Consider the following 21,675-nt stretch of genomic DNA (forward strand, 5'->3'; position numbering starts at 1 on the left):
TTTACATTGGTTTTCAAAAATGCAGATTAAAAAATTCACCGACGAATTTCTTAATCTTAGGGAAATTATTAAATTTACAGTTCTTTCTAATATTTAAAAAATTTCTTTTTAAATACACTTTTGACACGAGCGTCGTAAAACTGTATCATATAACGACAATATTAGAGTAAAGCATTAAAATTTATCATAAGTTTAATGCAATTCGTCAGATTATGAATACTTTGTTCAAGGTCGTCGTTTATATGAAAAATTAATTCACTATGACATATTGTTGTAATATTTATACCGGTTAAAAAATGTAAATATTTCACTCCCAGAGATGTATAACGAAACAGTATCCATTGATTTTTCAACTTTTTCACTCGAGATAAGATATCATTGTGCATTGAATTTGTGATATTCTGAAAGTGATTTTAGTTTTCAATCCATCGCGTAAAAATGTATATAGAATGTAAATATCGTCAATCGTAAAATTGGAATATTTAGAACGAATGCAGGGTCGCAGGACTCAAAAACAGTTCGATTTCGTCACTTTTTACTGAATGCAAAACAGAAAACCGATAAGAGGTTGTGATAAGTAAAACAACAAACATCGTTGAACGACACACGTGGCGACGCGCAATCATTAAAGGTTTCAACAAAATTCTCCGTGTCACGAAATCGTAATTTTTGTGTACATGTGGGACTGCCCACAAACGTGTGTAGAGTAAAGGAAACATGAGCAGCAAATCTCAAATCAGAGTTTAAGATGAAGAAAAGAAGGAAACTGTATTGTTACGAAGCACTACCTTTCACATTAATGTTAAACATACATGACCTTTGCACTTTTTTACTAAAAAAAATCGCGATAACAGAATCTTTGTGACACATCGAGTGAATGTCGATAAATAACTGAAGGTTACGTTAAACTGACTTCGTTATAATATCGCAATCAAAGTAAGGAACTTCAACTATCAACAAAATTCAACGCCGTGAATATGTACTATTAACACACTTGCTTTGCTAATCTTGCCTTCGAAAATACTACTTTTCCTGATTTGTTTTCTCTTTAGGAAAATTTGGATGAATATTACAATGTATAAGTACATTTATCATGCGTTAAATGACCGTCATTTTGAAGTCAACCACAAGTCATTCATACTACTAACGAACCAACTAGATTTATCGTTATGATTCTATAATAATTATACATTTCGTTATTTAACTTTTAAATTACCCGCCGTCGCAGAAGACCAGTTGATCAACGAATGACTAGTGCAATTTAGGATGATCCAAACAATTACACGACATTCTTATCAATGAACGAACGTCAGATGCTAGACACACTACTTATATCAGATTGTCAAAACAGTTTCTTAAAGAGTTCACGTACAAAAACTAGTATTTAAATCAAGCTGTCACACCATGTGCTTCCCGGCAACTTCCGCAAGGGACAAACGTTGTCAGAACGTACTTCGTTCAACGCTTACAAATTTCGCGTCAGGGCCAAGTATTCCCGCGCAACACTGTTTATAAACACATGAAGATGTAACGAATGTTATAGACTTACCCCTGTCAAATTTCTTGCCCTCCGGATCGATGTCTTTTACGTTGAAAATATCCTCGAACAGCACGCCCGCCATTTTAGACACTTCTGATAGTGCTTCCCCCTCGTAGCGAATGTTCGATTTACACTTAGGAACATAATTTCGGATAGCTACAATTTATAAATGTAGATTAATAAATTAATTTCAAATTTGCGAGACAAAACTTGCATATAATGCAGAACCTTTTAAAATTTTATTTTGTAAAATGTATTTTTGTACCAACTACTAGGACATTGATTTTTGTTAACTTACATCTGGATTTAAAATATAATTATATACTTAAGATTCATATTGTAATTATTTGTTGTATTTTTTATAACAATTTGCAAATATTTTCTTAAGTATACATATTATATTTGTAAATTTTATTACGTGGTACTTTAAATATTCTAGCATGATATAAGTACGTGTTCTTTAATCATGTTAATAATAAAATTGTAATAGTGAAGGCTAAGACAGCCTTTCTTTACATTTACAGCAGAACATCAATATAATTAGGAAGTAATGATGTTTATTAGATTGAAGACTCAGATAACCTTGAAAACTGAGCTTGTAAAAATGTGTACAGAGGGACCCACTGTACAGACTTACGGTTTTTACGCAGTACAATTATCCTTTTACGCAGCTTGAGGGGGTTCTATCGTGATACATATATAGCAATAAGTTTCGGTATTATGACACATATATTAGTGCACAGCGTTACGTAAAATTAGGGATTTCATAATGTTACGCAATGACCAGGAAATCTGCATAAAATTACCACTAAATGTGGCCGAGAGAACATGTACGTACATAGGTATATGCATACATATACGTAATTTATTATCTGTCGAGTTTTACGCATATTTTAGAATTTGTATGTAAATCTAATCAAGATTTTTTAATAAAGACTTTTCCTATTTCTACTGTTTTTATTTATATATAAAAATCCTCTACATATGGTTAATGTAATATTATAATAAATTTTATTACTTTAGTTATTGAATGTTATGTGTCTGAACTATATTACAGATAATTATATTAATATTGTTTAATAATGCATACCACTCTAAGTAACTGAATTCTATAATCAATACTTTACATCTAAAGAAATGCGAATTTACCATTTTGCAATAATTTGTTGGATCGGTAATGCTATTGTATGATTATACACAGACGAGATATTTCATAGTAGTTCGGTATACAAAGATTAGTGGCGACATCGAACAGTAAAACTGGGAATTATTTTGTTACAAACTTGGGCAGAATGCCGTTAAAGGCGCAGTCTGTACTACAAACTTAGTTGCAACAACAGTAGTTCAATCTACTCACCATTAGGTGACTATTTTATTTTACTGTTCGTTTTTATTGTAAATTGATTATTGACCTATATAAGGCTTGAGGTTTCATTAATTAGTACTTTTCTTTATAAATAAATTATCAGCCAAAGGATTAAACTATTATTTATTAAATATGTATCATTTTGTTTTGAGAATAAATTTCGAAACGTATAGTCTAGACACGACGAGTGCTACGAAATAAGAACTATTAGTAGTTCCACGATATTTTAACTTTATAATGAAGATCAGTCCAATAAACACATTTTTATAAAATATGTATCATAGCATTTTGGAAGTGAATTCTATTACATGTAACCAATATTTTGTATAGTTTATTTAAATTACAAACACACACATTTATTAAAATGCAATAATACGTATTTAACAAATAATAATCCGTTCATTGAATTGATAACCTATTATAAAGTATAGATAAGTAACACCATCTAGCGTTTCATTCGCATGGTACCTAGTAGCGTACCGTGATGGTGAAGGGGTAACAGGATTTTATCATTTTTTCCCTTGTGCGACACGAATTCGTGTCACCAGGTATACAACCAGCGAAAATCTATTGTCAATTCATTTTTACGGTAACTTTTGCAACACGATATGTGCTGAGTCTTCAAATCTTAGAACCGAAAAGATTAAACAGTAGTAGACATTACTTAATAATTTTGAAGTAAACACAGGAACATTTGTATTGGAACAAATATCAAAACTGTATTAGTAAGTTCATCTGCCTTTTTCTCGACAAAAGCTCTTGAGAAATTGCAAAAACGCATAGACAATGTATTCCAGTGTTTTTCAAACTTCACTTATTCACGAATGATATTAATGCAAGAAAACTATTAGCAGGCCTCCAGAGTAGAATTAAATCAGATTTTTAAACGTATCTTAAAATTTTTCTTAAAAAAAGGGATTTATATTTAAAAAATTTTATTCACTTTAAATGGTTTTATATTTTTAAATTTAAACTTTTCATACAATCTATTTTAAAGCAATGCCCAAGAATAATTATGGAAAATAGCTAGTGGTTTCACATGAATTTTCTTGGGATTTATTTGACATTATTTAAGAGTAAATTCATTTTTTATTGAATAGTATTATAGAGATAAAATTATCTCTTTGGAAACGAAATATCAAAAAAATTAATTGGTGATTTCCAGCGGTACGCGATTCGTTCATAGTTTGAAAAACACTGGTATATATTCAATGCAATTAAAAATCAACCAAATTATTAGCTACTATGTCTTAACGAACAAACATAAAGTCGCTGTATCTTGTAAACGAAAGGTTTGCGCACACGTGTTGATTAAAATATTTTTCTTAATTCTGAAGTGTAGAATACGCCTGTAAATTTTTTGACACCATTATTGAATCACTCTTGCATAAAAAACAAAAGAAGATGAATCGTTACGTCAGGCGTAAACGCGTAGCATCGTCGACTTACGAAATTATAAGTGAATAAAGGAGCGCGCATTCGGCGGATGTAATTCAGCTTGAAACGAGTTTGGCTCGACACCGACATCATTGAGCTCTTTTCATTATTATCTTCAATCGATTTGCAGTTCACACACAGTGCGCGTAAAACCACATTAGCGATAAATCGGGCCAAAACAGTTTCGAGCTTTACATGATCTTCCGTATTTATATGTAGCTTCAACTGATTCGTGCATCTAATTCAGTTTCCGTTTTTTCATGTACATTAGTTCAGTTATTTGTTCCTTCTCCTCTTTTGCAATACGTAGAGTAAGTAACAAAAGACTTATTTTTCATCTATAAATGAAGGTTGGAGATTGATAGAAGTTGAGGAAGATTTGTAGATAAAGATCAGTGGATGGTGCTGTGAGGGCATTTCAAGGTCACTTTTGTTTGTTTTCACTTGGCGCAGTAGTTGGTGCGCGATCAGTGATCCTCACGAGACGTGTTTAATCGCAGAACACGTTCTGAGATCTACTTTTTCGAGTTTAAACATTAGGAACCGAAAAATTTAACTTAAAACTTATATCGTGAATTAGTTCCACTAAACATTTTGTAAAAAGACATTGCGATTAATCCTCTGTTCTTTTCTTTTCAAAAACAGATCGAGTTCAAAATTTAAACCGGCTCTCGAAATTTAAACAATGTAAACATCGATCAATTTTCGTTGTTTAATTTTCCAAATTTCGTAACAAACTTATATGGTATTGATTGAATTTATTACCAAACAGTACAACCCCACAAGTTTAAAGCACGATTCGTTTTTGAAGAATGAAGTTACGAATTTAATAAATTTTAGAATTTCTCGAAATTGTTAAAACTTTGTCGAGTGTTTCCTCGGTAAAGTTTGGTCGGTGCAATTTTCTTCCTGAACGCTTACGATTTTCTCAAAAACTTGGTTTGGTTAACATATAGAATATTCCAGAATTATAAGTACAATTTTAACTTTCCGAAAGTTTCTTTAACCAGTTGTATTTGTACCTATAATTCTGAAATATCCTGTTCGATATTTGAAACTGTGCTGGCATCAAAAGGGCTAACGTGACTCATTGAATGAAACAAATGTTTGACACAGAAGGATTGTATTTCGATGATGGAGCGCAAAGGGTTCGGCAATGAAATCAGCACGCGTGTAAATACATTGTCCGCTTAACGAGGTAGATGAATCGGTAAATCATTCTGTTGTCTTTCTTTCGTTCAAATAGCCTCGGCGAAAATCGTCAAAGGCAAATGAGAAACGCGGAGTACCGAAAGTGGTGGAGAGCTTGTTCCAGCGATGATTTTTGTACATTAAAATGTTAAAACACACAGTGCATCATTGTATATAAAAAACGTTACAGAATTGTCGCTCTAAAAACAAGAAAAAAAAACAAAACAAAAAGAGACAGAAAAAGAACTTTCCAGAAATGCGCTACGCTACTAAATGAACGAAGTTAATTAATCTCCTTCCGTTTATTTAATTTTACTGACTAGAGCGTCGATCGAGTGAATACATAAAATTACGTTTACAACTAAAACTAAACGGGCATCAACGAGGGACTCTGCTGCTTTCGTTTCGTTTATGTTTTAAGAAAGTTCTCCACGTTTGAATTCGAATTGCTAGGTCTTTTTTTTTCCTTTCATTTTCGTCACGCTTATAAGCATACATATGTACAGCTTTAGGTTATATTCTTCTGTTTCATTGCTTCATATGCATTTGCCTTTGATTTTTGATTGACACCTCTCGATAAATGTTGCATCGATCGCTTTCGTCTCGTTATCAAGATTTGTAAATGGTCTTCTTTTTTTGTTGTGTTTTCTCCCAATGACGCTCCACGCAAAACAAAAAAATGGTAGTTCGTATTATGTCGTTTCTGTGTCGTTATGGAAACGAATACCGCGTTAAAGATGACCGCCAATCTTGATCGACTCTTATAAATCTGTTAGTTTACACAGAAATAGTGATAATGAGAATGCTCGCGTTCGATGAAATCACGATTGTTTGGACAGTCAGTTGATTGTTTAATTAGAACCATGTACCCGGCTGTCGCATCTCGTGTTGTTCTCACTTGTACCTCTCTATCGCTCGTTTAGAAAGAAAAAGAAATTAATATAGTAAAGAAACAAATGATACTACGTTGTTGTATCATGACACAAACTTCGAGGTTCGACCGCATAAATCTTGACATTGATTCTTCAAAGAAATCAAGTTATATGTATATGTATATATATATATGTATATATATATATGTATATATCATACAAGACGTGTTACGCTTATTTAGCGATACAATTAAATATTAAATAATTATAGACTACATTCTCTCGTTAACAAAAAGAAAGAAATGAACTTAGCATACAGTCTGTGTACAAAAAACCAGGATTTACAATAGCGTACTAACCTCAATGTATAATAGGAATATAATAATTTTTATCACATATAAAAAGCAGTTGTATATGTACATATCTGAGTAAGATTAGGTACCATTATCATTATCATTATCATTATTATTATTATTATTATTATTATTATTATTATTTAACCGATAGAAGCTATTATATAATTTGGTACACTGTTTAACATGGATATTTGATAAATACGAACAATAATCAATATGTCGTTATTTCCTGGTGTCTTGACATTGTCGTTGGTTTCTCATCGCACGAATTCCTATGTATACACACGGTTCGCTTATTCTCGTTACACGTGACTTTATTTCACTTTTTTCCCAGTTTCTTTTCGTATTATTTATATAATATCTATATAACACATGTTATTCAATAAGTCAGAGCTATGGCCAGTTCATAAGTTTAAGAATCATCCGATCGCAGTCACGTTCGTGTCCTTTTGTTTACACGTATGCCCGATAAAATGCCAAAGGATACTAGGTAGTCTGTCTAAATTCTTTCTTACCGACTGAAAACTCAGAATTGTCTTTACAATACTGCGAAAAGACCACAGCTCTTTTCTCAACGATGGGATCGTACCATAGAACGATACAAATTAGCGTTTACATTTGCTCCATACTCTTTTGTTGCTACTGTCACGCTTTCTTCAATTCCTTTTCTTTGTAAAAATTTAGACTTCGAACAAAGCTCGTCTTTCTTGCGACATCTCCACCTCTTGTGCTAAAACCGGACATTTCCTTCCTGCAGTGTTCTATATTATCCATCGTTACGGTATTGAGTTAGAGTTATCCCGTCGTAGCTCGCGTTTATTCACATAATTTATCGAACAGTCGACTCTGCATCGCGTATTTTGACGTATTTCTCGCGTAGTTCCATCGATTCTTTCTCTAGTTTCTCCTAAGTAGTCAACGTAACAGACAAAAATAGAAGCAATCAAATTCGAAGCAATAACTTGATCCTTAAACATCTACCTAAAAATACAAATGGAGTCGCACAATATCGAAGGCACAACTCTTTCAAATTGGATGAACTGAAAGAAAGCACAATGGGAGGCATCATTGGTGTATGTCTAAATTCTTAAGCAGCGTAATCCACTGCACAGAGAATGACTTTCCTTCTTTCATGCTCGAGATTAAGTACAAGGAAATTTCTTCTTTCGTGTGTGTGTGTGTGTGTGTGTTTTTAATACGTCTCGAAAGACTAAAATAGTGAAATATCGATAGTTGCATAATTTTCTTTTTTTTTCTGTAGCTCTGCTCTTTCCAATTAAATTGTAAACTACTGTACTTTTAGCCTTATCTTTCGGTCGTTAGAAAGTTCCATTTTAACTCTTTTTTTATTAGTAACAAATTTACATAGGCAAACGGAAACTTTGTTTTCTATTCGGCAGAGACGGGATTCCATAACACTATTCGCTATACATTTATACAATCTTATCGTATTCCTACACTTGAATTTGTATGCATTAATCGAGGCAAGTCAGATTCATAGCTAAATTATTTCTTTTTTTCCTTTTTTCTTTTTCGTATTCGTTAATCTCTACTGGAGATTTTTTCCTACCAAAACGTCCTTTTTTCTAAATTCGAAAGCCGAAACGACCATAGATGCACGAAATGAAAAATATGCGAACGTTAAGTGTAAGAAAAAACCACGACGAGAATTGTTTGCCTCAACCAATACATAAAATTCTGTTCTTAATCGTAATCGCCTGCTGTTCTATCATCGTTCTTCTTTTTTTCTCAATAGTGCAAATGGCTATACCACATCGTATCGTTATGAATTGTAACTGCCCACAGTAAAACTGACAGATTGCAAATGCAAAGTTCGTGAATACCAGTTGCAAAAAAGAACAGTTTTGCGAGTTATATCTGTACAGGTGCCTCTACCGTTCGGCACCAAGCTGCTGGCGCAGTAACATCTAAATATTTTGAAATGGTTTCACCGAGGCAGCAACTTGGTAGAACGTCAGTATTTAGCGTTCATTATGGATCCCGGCTGGTATTTTGTGATGACTCACAGTTCTGTGGACTATGTAACTGGTGAGCTAAAAGAGGAGTGTGAACTGGAGCTGGTCCAGACTGTGATTGTTGTTCCTCTAGCATTTGTTGCATTATAGTTACATCTGGATATCTGCATACAAGAAAGAACAATATTTTTTATATTAATATAAAAATGAGAATTACTATTGTAGCGGTAAATAAGTATTTAAAACAAATATTTGGTAAGGTTAAAGATATGAATTTTTCGTATAGCAAACAGAATCTTACCCTAAAGACATCCATCCTAGATTACGTCCTGATCGCATTATCACTCTATTTTGTGGCTGATACTTCTCTGCTTCCTCCGCGCAATCTTCACTCGCATCTTCCACCTCTGGTTCCACATCGGGACAAAGTTCACAAGCTCTTTCCAATGTCTTCCTTGCACTGTTGCTTCGCTCCAAAACGTAACCATTTGTAGAATCATTAGACTGTGCTGGTGGAGACCAATTACTGTACGCGTGAGTGTACGGGGCCGTAGAAGCATATGGTCTCTAAAAATACAATTGATATTGTTCGTAGAATCAGCACTTTATTTAGTAAAAATGTAATTAAATCGTCGTTACTGTTGAACGCTCACTTTGTCAAGTTCTTCATGAAGCCAGTCAATAGCATGTATCCACTTCCTCTTCAATTCCGAGCTGTGATGTAAAAGTTGATGAGCAGGTCTACATTTACTGAAAAGCTGTACCATACATTTAATGCACTGGTAGGCTCTCTTCTGATAATGATGTTTGCTTCTTTGTATTATTTCGAATAAACCTTCTCGTTCATCCGGTACACCTAAAAATATTTGCATTTTATCTTCACTGGTCCATTATGGTAATCTTTTTATCTTCACTAAAAATTTACATTTTAAATGTTTACCTTTAAGTGCATTGTGAACACGATGCGTTTGCCATGAATCTTCCATAAGAAGCATGGCGAGTAGTAACTCTGCATGATGTTTGAGTTCGTGTGTGAAAGCAAATCCAATTTGCCATAATAATTCACTGAGCACTGTCCGTGATAAGTGTGGATTTTCCCAACAACAGTATTGCAATAATTTGACTGTATCTTCAGTGACGTTAACATCGGCGTCTTCGATCAGTTTTTTCATATAACTGTCAATAAAAACATAATTTATCTCGTTGATCTTTGGTTTGTCTTTCATTTAAGATATGATCTTCAATCTTACTTGTTTTTAACAAAAAGAATATCGGCTGCCTGCGGTTGAATAGGCATCAAATATTCATTCTGACACGCCGGATCACCATACGGATTTGGGAAAGGCGCTACTCCTGACTGTGCATGACTCGAATGTGTTTTCGATGATACATCACAACAACGTAACAGCATACTAACTACTTGATGCAATTTAGTCAATTCAGGATACTGATACTTTATTGTATGGCCGGGTCCTTCGTCGATTGCAACTAACATAAATGTAACCGGAACATTCAACTATAATAAAAGAAAAATTATAAATAATGCAATTTACGAAATAAACATTATTTCTTGTTCTACGAGAAATGGAACAGGCTCTTTACCTTAAGCAATTGAGCCTTTTCAGCAAGACCGAGCGATGCATATGTGTAGAACAAAGAAAAGTAGTGTGGTAGGTGACGCCCATGATCTGAGATTTCGCGATGAAGTAAAGAAAGAACTGCATGTAATAAGTGATCACTGAGCGTCGCCGTTGGGTCCAAAAGTATGGCTGAAAAAATTTGAAAAGTTTGTAAAGAAATATTTGTGTTACTACTAATTAAAGAATTGAAAATCATTGAAATGAAAAACATCATTTGAAAAACATTTCATTCCTAACGATTGTGTAGAACGTACTATAGAAGAACTTACTTGGTGCATTTAAACTAGGTGGCACGCATGGGCCATCCTGAAGGGAAACGTGTGCAAGAAATACCAAAATTTTGAGAAAAGCTGTTCGAACTTCTGTACTTGGACAGCTCAAAAGGTAGTCGCAAAATCTAAAGACAATGAATTATTTTTGTTAAATATCGACAATTCTTACAATCATGCATACATACTCAAAAAAACGTGGTACCTATTTGGATGATTAAATAACACGTTATGAGCAAACCAGGACCGCACAGATTTACTGCTGCGTAAATGGTGACAAACAATATCGTACCAATCCGTTGCATTACCACGCAAAGTCTTCTTAGTATGGAAACCTGTGTGAAACAGGAATCTGGATGCTAATTGAACGGACAACATAGCAAGTTCTTCCTGTTCGGAGCTCTACAATAACAATCATAAATTATTATGAATTGTTCACAAAGTAACATTTAAAAAATTATTATTTGCTGTAATCAACTTACAAGTTTTTCGTTCATATTTTGTCTATTAATGTTAAAAGGATTACAAGATACAAGTTTTTTAATAAATTGAAAATATTCTGCGCTAAACTGGTTCCGATTATGCATGAACTTTATATTCTGTTTTCTGACGCTGTACTCGATGGCTGGAGGCATTTTCATGACTCCCAATTTCGTATCTAAAAGTCAAAGTGTCTCCATAGTATGCAAATTTAACATTTGAGTCAGTACAGAATCTAAATGATACTTACACAATGATAATTCATTAACACTTTTCATTAAAGAATTTTCCTCTACATCTAATCTGGTGTAAAATAACATATAGGCGTTCCACCATCGTTTCTGCTTCCGGTAACTCATTCGTTTAAGCATGTGGTCAAACACTTCTCCCAAGTAATCACCACCAAAACATTGAGATTTCATTTCTTCCTCTTCTTCCATTTTACATTCGGTAACATCACCATCATCGAATTTGTACCACTTGGCAACACCATCGCTTTGTCTAACAAACGAATATTAAAATTACTTTATTACACATACTGCACACAATTATTCAATTCGTTTCTACATACAAGTTTCTTAAATACCTGTGTAAAATATAAGAATAATAATGACCCCCGCTTGCTTGACCACTATGCACTACGATGCCAGTCAATTGATATTTAGTACAGGTTCCTTTTATTGACTCCTCGTAATCACAGTCTATAACTTCTCCCTCCACTTTAGCTAGTCCAGAAACAGTGTAAGGTTCCATATCCAAATCTCTTGGGAATTCAAAATAATCATTAAATTTTATAGCGCAAACTCTTTCAAAATCATATTCAAATCTTTTTAATTGAATGGCTAAAACAGGTGGTAACTTCTTTACGCATAATCGTTTCACCGTTACGACCTAAAAAATATAATAAAATTAACATTACATTTTAAGAATAACTAAACTATTTCATTCATGAATCTAAATATCTGAAGAATATACCTTTTTGTTACATTTATCACAATGATAAGCGTCTGCACCTTCTAGCAATTCTCCTTTCACATATTGTTCAAGGGAGTCCAATAAATTGCTATGATTCCTGATATCCACGCTTATCAAACTGAACGGTTCCTCCTTGGAATATCTGAAGATAATGTAATGCGGTATTACAGTTTACCGAAAAAAGCAAAACGTAAGAATTAAGAAGGTACCTATGAGGGCAACCTTTGCAGATTTTTTGGTCACTGTATGAACCACCAAGAATCCTGCTCATTATTTGTTCATGTCCTAAAGCTTTTAACGCCTCATCTAAGCTTTCCACTAGGCTCATGAAAAATTCTACTGCGTCCTGTTGTTCCCTAAGATTTACAGGTTCACCCTGAAGTCTGAAAATATCATAGAGCCTAATGTAATAGAACTTTTATTACATGAATGTAATTTTTCGATAGCATGTATAACTAATTAAAAAATGTATAGAAATGTGTACTTACTTAAAGTGTTTCCAAAGCCCTCTAGGTATATAATATTGTAATTTGCTGTAAGCTAGATGACCAAAGATAGCTTGAACCTGTTTCAAAATACCAATATTATATTCTTTTCTGGATTCATCGGCTCCGCATTTTTCTTCATTCGTATCGTTATCGTTCGCTTCGATCGTTTGTTCTCCCTCAATTCTTTCTTCGCCAGAGAAATCTTCGTTTAAGTCTGTCGCTGCACCTTCTGCGGCCAAAAGCCCGATTCTTATACTTTCAACCATGTACAATTGTTGTAATACTGAGTTCATGTAGCAAGTCGCGCCTGCATTCTTTAGACCTACAAAGCCCTTCAACGGCCTAAGTCCAACTGGTGGCAGGTAATCCCATTCTACTAGCGGTTCGTCTCTTTCTGAGTAGAACATGTCAGTGAGCATTATGACTAGAAGTTTCATGTTGGGTACACAGCCTATACAAAGACCTACAAGTAAATCGAATGCTGCACTGGTCGACTGAGGTGTTGTGCATACTGGACTCGCTTGCGAAGCGCTTAACTCTCCAGTGCTACGAAGTTGCAGCATAAGACGCGATGCAGGGAACACAAAATCTTCGACCAATTCTTTTATCAAATTTGCGCCATGTTTTTCATCGGAGCCCAGTTCATACTTCTTGCTTGGAGGTAGGAATGCCAGCAGTTCTTTAGTAAGACCAAGGTGTCCTTCAAGGACCGCTTCATCGATTTGACTCTCTCCAGTTTCTTTAACATTGTCACGAACTTTCTTTAACCATGCTATTTCGATGTTCAGTAACGTTTCAGCCGTCAAGAGAGGGCAGCCCGACATATGTGCAAAATTTAACAATCTACATAATAGATGAAAGTACTCGTGGCTTTGTTTTGCGTGTTCCATAACAGTGGTGTTTAAAACAGAGAAAAGTAGTGTTATCGCGAATAACAACGGTTGATGACCGCTGCTGTACCACGTTGATATAAGAAAAAACTGTTCAGCAGCAGCCATTCTAACTACTCTTGATGTACTCAGGAGCACAAGATCTATCAGAAACGTGTGCCACATCTTGTCTCTTGGTAACGACTCTAACGCAGTTGGATTCAATACCAATGCAATTGTTAGAACTTCTAGTGCCTCTTTACATACTAGTACGTCATTGTTGTCAGGATTATTGAACGCTTCCTTTTCGTTCGTTTCATGCAGCGTATGAAGCATCTCAACAGATATGTTTATGTTGTTTAGATTGCCTGTGGATGCCGCCCATGCTAGCCTAATTATGGCACGAATGGTAGCTACGTCCGGTAGCTCCCAGGATAGGGCTTGCATAAAAAGCTGCCGGCATTTGTCAGATTCTGTTCCTCCACACAACATTCGACGCGCTAAATGTTGAGCTAACTTCGCTGCTACGCTTCTCAACATGTATTCAGTGTTCTGATTAGGTACACTTTGTAACGCTTGTTTCAGGACCGCCACCGGACCTCGATTGTTATGAGCATGATTATCGTGATTTTCTGAAATCCCAGCTTGTTGCACTTCATCCATCACGCAGGCCATTACGTTACCGACTACTGTCAGTAAGAGTTTGCACAATTTCAATACCGTTAAATAAGCTGCCCGCTTTGTAACTTCATCGGCATTTGGTAAAAATTTGTTTTTAGTTAACATTTCAAGGATAACACCAGCTTCACCGCTCTTTATGAAACTGCATTGAAATTCAAATACCCTTTCTGACATCGGGTCTAGAGTTGGCATTAACAAACTATATAAAACCTGAAATGCAGATCAATTATGAATTGTTCTTGAAGCTTGATTAATAAGCATCGGTTTTATAGGCAATTTATATTGTAAGATAGTACCTCTAGATTGTATAAAACTTGGCTGGGACTTGCAGTAAAAAATAAAGAATCTACTGTAGTATTTTGTTCATTACAAAGAGCATTATCTAAAGTATCATCATCTTTACAGTGACCAAATAACCACTGTAATCGGGATACAGTAAGTGTATCTGGTGGCACTAGTTGTAACAGATTTCGTGCGCCATCGCGTAATTGCGCATGTTGAAGTGTACATCCAAGATCTGACAATTGAAAGAAAAACGTGGCGTATTGCGATCTTTGCGATATGACCTATAAGAACATAAAGTCAGGAGTTCAAAATCTTTTGTTTAAGTTTTGTAAACTTGTAGAAAATTATGAAACAAATATTTTAATAAAAACTCAAAAATTAATTCGAAGTTTATAGTATACAAAAAAAATTTAATATTATCGTTTTATCTATTAAGACATACATACCACACCCGGTAAGCTATTTTCTGCTTCTACGTTTGGTCCATCGTATGGATGATGTGGAGAACTAGTAGAGCTATCCGAACTGCTCTCTGGTGAACTTGGCATGTTACTGTTTACTTGACTCAGCTTCGCAGACAATAACTAAATGATAAATATTTAACTGATTATTTATTTAATCACTGTTATACATTAAAAGTAATTATTAATACAAACCATTTTATCTCTTAATGGCGTTTGAGAAAGAAGCTTTCTATCATCTGTTGGCTCCAGAGACTCTCCATTAAGAAATAAGTCAAGTTTTACATTCGAGCCGTTCGCTTTAATTCTGCGTAATATTTGTCGTCTCAATGATCCCAAAGTGTCATTACTGTGTGTGAATACATCTATATCGTCTACGTTACGACCAGGATTTACAAAACGAATTATGAGAGATAAATACTTCCCACGAGCTGCTCTGTAATCAAACACGATACAACGTTCCCATTATATTAAATGGTATACTTATAATAAATAAAAACAATTAATTTTACCTATGTAATGGCAATATTCTCCGATCTACTGGAAATGCTGAATCGCACTCATTTATGTATTCCTGTAACACTTTCATAACACGGCACATTTTCATGGCTTCTACTTTAATTTTATTTGACATTTGTTCCTCGCGTTCCTCTTTTCCTTCGAGATACACTTTACTTAAGACAGACACAGTGTCGTAATGTGCTTTCAATCTGTCCATGCATTCTCCTATGTATGTTACATGAAAAGCCAGAACTGAAGAGTGAAGTCGTGGTCCTAAATTAGTATTTACTTCCTTTAAAAGTTCTATGGCTCGATTTGCAATTTCTTCGGGACTATTAGTTACCACCTGAATAAATGAACACATATAATAACAAACACTATTATTACCGTCGAAATAAGACAACTAATATTATGATTTTACTCACTCGCCACAAATAATCTGTACCAATGAGGTCAACGTCATCCATAAAAAAAGTTCTTCTTTTCAGTTTTAGTTTTCCTTCTTTAGAATTAACGGCTTTGAAAAATCGCTCGTAACATTTAATACCGCTTTCTGTAAGTAATATTGGATCTAGTTGTAGTATATTTTTTTGGAAAAATTCTTTGTTTATTGCCGGGTCAAGATCTGGTTCGTCTCCCATTAGTTTTGAGAACCATTTGAAGCAAGCTTCACGATCGGACACGAACACTCCTTGTTCTGCTAAGCATTGCCAAATTTGTTCAGCTTGATCCTCGCATAACCATAGTTGACCGTCCTATTAATGGACAAGTAGATACATATTAATTAGTTATACAAATTTGCAGTTAAATATTCTGTTACTATATAACGTAACATACTTTTAATAAGAAACGTAGGAAATTAAGCCTTTCTTGCACTTGCATAATGTGGCTGTAACGATTATCGGGCATGTAAGTATTTGCATCAATGTCCGAATTTTCTTTGACCAATTGCCGTGTTTTGTCCATATAGTTTGTTAAACTGTTTGTTACAAGAACTACTATTGAGTGTTCTGCTTGAAGTCGTTCTATAACATCTTGCCTAAGTGATGAAAGATGAGAGGTAAGATACAATATAGAAGAGAACAAGTAGTGACGATTTTAAATCACAATTATCATCCTTAAATTACATATACCTAAAATGTAAATGATGACCCCGTGGACCGTTGCCTACTATATTAGGATTTGATTCATACAGACAACATATTTCTCGAATTTGTTTCAAGGCAGGTAAAGCCCACTTATCGCCACTCTTCAATTCTTCCACACATTTGTCTAGCCAAATTGTTTTTTGAGCATCTCTTTCTTGTGAACACGAATAATCAAGAATTTTTACATGAGCATTTAGTGCTTGATCCATAATCTCCGTAGGCACCTCGTCAGAATGAGCCAAGTTCCAAAAAAGGGTTAAAACCTAATTTTAAAGAAATATTCGATTAAATTTAAATAACACTAGAAATATGATTATATGTACATATGTGAGTAAAAATTACAAAACCTTGTGTGCCATTACACCATCCTTATCATCTTCTGCCAGTCTCCTGATTAATTCTAATAACTTTTCTCTTTGTTTCTTATTGGCAGTCTTCCAACTCATCTGAGATAAAGAAAATTTTAATTAAGTTATAATAATCATTACAATGAAAACAACTGTAATATCATAATAATAAACACCTGAAAACATTCAAAAAGATGATCGAGTTGTTCAGGGCTAAAATCCCAAGCAAGTTTGGCCAGTAAGTCATGAACATTTTTCACAATTGCTTCATGTTTTCCAGCTTGTGCCGCCCAAACAGCGTCTAAATCTTCTAAAGTCAGTGCGTGTTCTTTTATGATAAAGCGTAAAATTTTTTCCAATTTTTCAACATACTGAGGCTGATGTAACGAATCCCTTAAAACGATTTCTAATACTCCATTTTCTTTTATCCATTTCTAGATAAACAAAATAATTATAAATGCTTATTAATCTTTATCAACAAATTACAAATAAAATTAATAAATAACTGGAGCCTATAAATTCTAATTTAATTTCTTTAAATTAAACTTACAGCCATACGTTCTGCGGTAAGCCATTCTTCTTCTTCAGTAATCGCATTTCGATGTTGATAAAAACTAACGGTTGTAATTACTTTATTTACTTCATTTAAAGCATTCATTTTCCCATTAAATGAAGAAATTTGTAGGAGTCTCAATATCATTTTCAGTCTCAGAATTTCCAAATTTTTAATCATCTCATCCTGTTGTGGTACTCGCGACACTAAACATTTGGCGGCTTTGATTATGGCTGATATTGCATCATTTTTTGATTCATTTTTCGCCTCTTTCTTTAATTCTTCATCAGTCAAATTATTCAAAATTACAGGCACCATTTCCTATAGACAAGAAAATATTTTAGAAAATGCAAATTCAAATATAATTAAATTGTACTAATTGAAACGATGTACAAGATGCTTACCACAATAGGCATAAGATATTTAACTATTGTGTGAACAGTAAGTAGTTCATAACACAAACCAAAGGGTCTAATTAAAGCATAAATAACCGGTACTGTTAAATTTCGGCCGCTCTGAAATCTAGAGAGCAAAATTTCAAATCCATTAAGACTTCCAAACCTATAAAAAAAAAAAATAAACATTAAGAATACTGAGTACAAATTGCAATATTGTGAGGCAAATAACATTATTCATCCACCTATTTATGAGATCCACTAGCCAACCACGAGGACTTCTTGAATCAGATGGTGGTCGTGCATAAAGTTCTTCATCAGGAATATCACTGCCAGGGGGAACAGTTTCCGAAGACCTTGCAGCATTAAATGTGTGAAATCTAGAAAAGAATATCAAGAATTAATACCAAAACGAAATCTTTTTAATTACATTTTTAAGAACATTGAACTCACTTATTACTAGGATTAAAAACCATCGCCAGCAAATCTAGAAGAGGAAACCAGTCCTCATCTAGTTTCAAGACACATAGTTCCACCAACCGCTCACAATTTGCATTAATACAATTTTGAATGTTCAGTTTCCAACTACTTACTGCATCATCAGTCAATATTTTGGTAAAAGAAATTGTGAGTCCCTCTCGAAAAAAGCGCTGACACGCTTCACTTTGTACATCAATTCCTACAGAATGTTACACTCAGAATTAGTATTGTTCAATTATATAAAAAACGAAAATAACTTTTTATATGTAACAACCTTTTTTACAAAGATCGATACTGGCTTGCAACAGGCACTCTAACTCTTGTTCTGGCAGAACTGGTACAACCCAGCGTGGACTAGATATTTTTTCATGAAGAATATTGAGTTTTGCTACAGGAAAATCAGGCTCCCCCTGGAGTTGATTACTATCTTCTACTGAAGTTAAGGTATCATTGGTGCATTCTGTTTGTACCACATTCTCTGTGAGTTGAAGTCCTGACATTGTGTCAGCCAACTGTTGCGGACCCAGTGGACTGTGCATCTATTGTACATTTTACATTAATTGCTTAATTCAATAATGTCAATTAATAAAGAATCGATTAAATACATTTAAAATCACAATTCTTATGAACATGAAATTACAATAAATTTTATATGTAATGTAAAATTAATTGCAAACTATGTTTACATATAAAACTTATTTTAAATATTACTGCATAGTAGTAGTGCAATATTAAAAATGATATTTACTATGAATGAAACATGATAAAGGTAACTGTTAATATATTACCTAATATCAAAATAATATTACTTTAATGTACCTGTGTACTTTGCTGGCTGTCAGGAAGGTCTATGCCTACACCTTGGCCTCTGGTGGCAATCGTCATTTTGTGTACTCTTTGTTATATTCCAATTATCTCAATACCTCTTGGTCCAATAATCGCACCACCAATAACAATCATCCAACTCATTCACTGACATTAAATATAATTATACCCTAAAGGCCTTGTTTGAATAAACTATACCTACATTATCTGAAACAGAATAATAAAGTTCAACAAAACATTAAGTTTACGTAAAATTGCTTAATAATGTTTTAAGAATATTAATGTGCAATTTTCTACAGCTTTCAATAAATGTAATACTATTCCAATTATTAAAAAGTTAGAGCAATTTTACAGGAATACATACAAATGCATCACGGAATATTTCAGAGTATTTGTGTTTGCAACTCACTTTTTCAACTTTATAGCTATTTAAATATTCATTCGTCCATTATTTGGTGTGATGCTTAACTACTATTTATTTCCTATGTAAAATACTGAAATTCAAATCAGTATTTATGGAAAAAATTAAAATGGTTAAAAAATCCATAAGACGAAAAGTAACTCTTTCTATCGTAATTCACAGATTTGTTCAAATAAGATTATAATATTACTCAATTTACTCATTTGTATTAATAATTCTGTTTTTGACATTAATATTAAATAAATCAAGTACAAGACAAATAGTAAGACTATAAAGACAATAATAATTTTAATTTTGAAGGTACAGAACAACAATAATAATGTTACTTTTGATAGTAAAGAACATTGGTCTTGGAAAAATTATTCTTATATTCATTTTTGAAATTGGTATGTAAACTGCAACTTTTGTACAATATTTTAAGTAAACTCTAAATTTAATAAATCCTTCTGTCCATATTTAGATTGATGATCAAAATTTAGTACAATATTTCCAATTTTTTAGACCAGAATAAACTTTTGTTTTAAAAATTTGAAGAAAACAAAGATGCACCACAGTAATTATTACAATTACTTAATACTCCAAAACGTTCGAACAAATCTGGGTGTTAGTGTAAGTCGAGCCCGTCCCGAGGGACACCGGTAAGCGTCAATATTTCGCCGTTGAACGTCACAAAATGAATTTTAACGATGTCTACGACAAGATACAGATAACGAGGGATATGTCGCGCATTTGGTAAGTCGCATGACAGCATGATCTTGCTAAGGTTTCAACCGACGAATACCGATCGTTTGTCTCGACCAACAAGAGTGATTCTTTCGTAAACGATAATGGTGTCACTCGACCGTACAAAACTAGTGCAAAACTAATAATCGCATCTAACGGGTTGTATTCTTTTTTGGAATTTCGCAATCCACGAAAGGTACGATGTCATGTCGCGAATTATTCCTCTATCTTGCTTTCTCTCACTCTGACTCTCTTCCTCTTACTGGCTCTTTTTATTTCTCGGGTGGATCGTCGAACGTACCGAGAGCTGTCAACCGTCAAAAATTAGAGCCAGGAAACGGCCAAGCCGGCTCACTTTTTGTCGATGAGATAGCATCGTCGAGCAAAGGATATCGTGAAAGATCGTCGCTAAATTAGCTTGAAATTGCGCGAAAATACGTCTACGGCGTGCTTACAAAGGACTAACGTCGAGCGGCGACGAAAGAAAATCTTGGATATTTGTACGCGTACACTTCTCTTACGAGCGTCAGATTTCTTTCGTTTACGAGAATTAGGTGAAATGATTCCACTCGACCGGTACCTATGTGATTTCAACGATCCTCGGTGTTCAGGGAGCAACTATTTTCGCCCCGTTCACTCAACCGGGCCACCTCCGGACAAAATGGCGACCATCCTAACGATTAGCACTGCCGTATTAAGAAAAACCTTTTAAATTTCCGTCTCGAAGAAATACCGACCGGATAACGACTTACAGTGACACAAACTGTTCCTGCTATCACCAATTATCGCATTAAACTTCTAACAAAGGGAAACGCACCTTTACATAGTAAACGGTGGTAGAAATATTTGTTGCACTTTTTGACGTGACGTTATGGAACTCACTGGCAAATCTGTAAACACGGCTATGTTACGGCGCTACTGTCGTCCTCGAGTTAAAACGACCACCGCACCACTGACATTACTACGTTCACAGTGCTTCTCGTGCCTTTCCTCGATCATTCAATCTCGATCATCGCTTCCTTTAACTCCATTGTTCATTGATTTCTTTCGTAAAAGTTAATTTTTTTTATTGTTATTAAAGATTATATTATAAATACTTGTCTTTTCGAATTTTTTTCGCTAAGTTTATTTTGATTGTCCTTTACAAAAATTTCAATGGTATGATAGATATACAAACGTCTTATTTTTTCAACCCCCGTTCGTCCTTACAACTTTCACCCTTTGTTGTAACCGTTTGAGATAGATGAAGAATATCGAAAATTAAAATACGAGTACAGCATCAATAGATAGACATTGTTACAACCTTCTTTTTAATTATTTAATTCCATAAAATTTAATCTAACTGTACACAACATTAGCGAATGTAATTTTTTTTCCGATGTAATTGATTTTGTAA

The 21,675-nt window shown here is 34.1% G+C and overlaps 2 protein-coding genes across 3 annotated transcripts in view; both read right to left on the reverse strand.

The window, feature by feature from the left end:
• The window catches only part of Rpb8 (DNA-directed RNA polymerases I, II, and III subunit Rpb8), a 67,884-nt gene extending 66,208 nt beyond the window's left edge, over positions 1 to 1,676 (reverse strand). Inside the window, exon 1 of the mRNA XM_076308245.1 lies at positions 1,550 to 1,676. Within this exon, the coding sequence (XP_076164360.1) occupies positions 1,550 to 1,622 (73 nt within the window). The 5' untranslated portion in view covers positions 1,623 to 1,676. The remainder of the gene's footprint in view (positions 1 to 1,549) is intronic.
• Positions 1,677 to 3,217: 1,541 nt separating this feature from the next.
• Faf (ubiquitin carboxyl-terminal hydrolase-like faf) lies at positions 3,218 to 21,150 on the reverse strand. Of its 2 annotated transcripts, none has more exons than XM_076308235.1 (30): positions 21,097 to 21,150; positions 19,130 to 19,342; positions 18,585 to 18,849; positions 18,284 to 18,509; positions 18,076 to 18,210; positions 17,840 to 17,996; positions 17,433 to 17,756; positions 17,059 to 17,316; positions 16,883 to 16,981; positions 16,521 to 16,798; positions 16,225 to 16,426; positions 15,813 to 16,142; positions 15,399 to 15,733; positions 15,082 to 15,322; positions 14,872 to 15,009; positions 14,437 to 14,706; positions 12,591 to 14,350; positions 12,312 to 12,485; positions 12,103 to 12,244; positions 11,714 to 12,018; positions 11,378 to 11,628; positions 11,130 to 11,305; positions 10,853 to 11,049; positions 10,648 to 10,775; positions 10,341 to 10,507; positions 9,989 to 10,254; positions 9,679 to 9,914; positions 9,392 to 9,594; positions 9,040 to 9,305; positions 3,218 to 8,902 (listed from the first exon to the last, which is right to left on the reverse strand). In XM_076308235.1, the coding sequence occupies exons 2-30, from the start codon at positions 19,193 to 19,195 to the stop codon at positions 8,755 to 8,757; spliced, it is 7,743 nt and encodes a 2,580-aa protein (XP_076164350.1). In that variant the 5' UTR covers positions 19,196 to 19,342; positions 21,097 to 21,150; the 3' UTR covers positions 3,218 to 8,754. The 2 variants fall into 2 exon arrangements, with proteins under 2 accessions (XP_076164350.1, XP_076164351.1); XM_076308236.1 differs by lacking the exon at positions 21,097 to 21,150 and adding an exon at positions 20,860 to 20,880.
• Between the last annotated feature and the right edge of the window lie 525 nt (positions 21,151 to 21,675).

Source organism: Ptiloglossa arizonensis, chromosome 4 (assembly GCF_051014685.1).
Source record: "Ptiloglossa arizonensis isolate GNS036 chromosome 4, iyPtiAriz1_principal, whole genome shotgun sequence".
In the NCBI taxonomy this organism is placed as follows: domain Eukaryota; kingdom Metazoa; phylum Arthropoda; class Insecta; order Hymenoptera; family Colletidae; genus Ptiloglossa; species Ptiloglossa arizonensis.

Excerpts from the sequence above, each read along its gene's own strand:
- Faf (XM_076308235.1), bottom strand. The coding sequence starts at position 19,195 with ATGACGATTGCCACCAGAGGCCAAGGTGTAGGCATAGACCTTCCTGAC. Across the intron at positions 12,486-12,590 it reads GGGCTTTGGAAACACTTTAA|ACTTCAGGGTGAACCTGTAA; the intron begins GTAAGTACACAT and ends TGATATTTTCAG. Across the intron at positions 10,776-10,852 it reads TTATTTAATCATCCAAATAG|ATTTTGCGACTACCTTTTGA; the intron begins GTACCACGTTTT and ends CATTGTCTTTAG.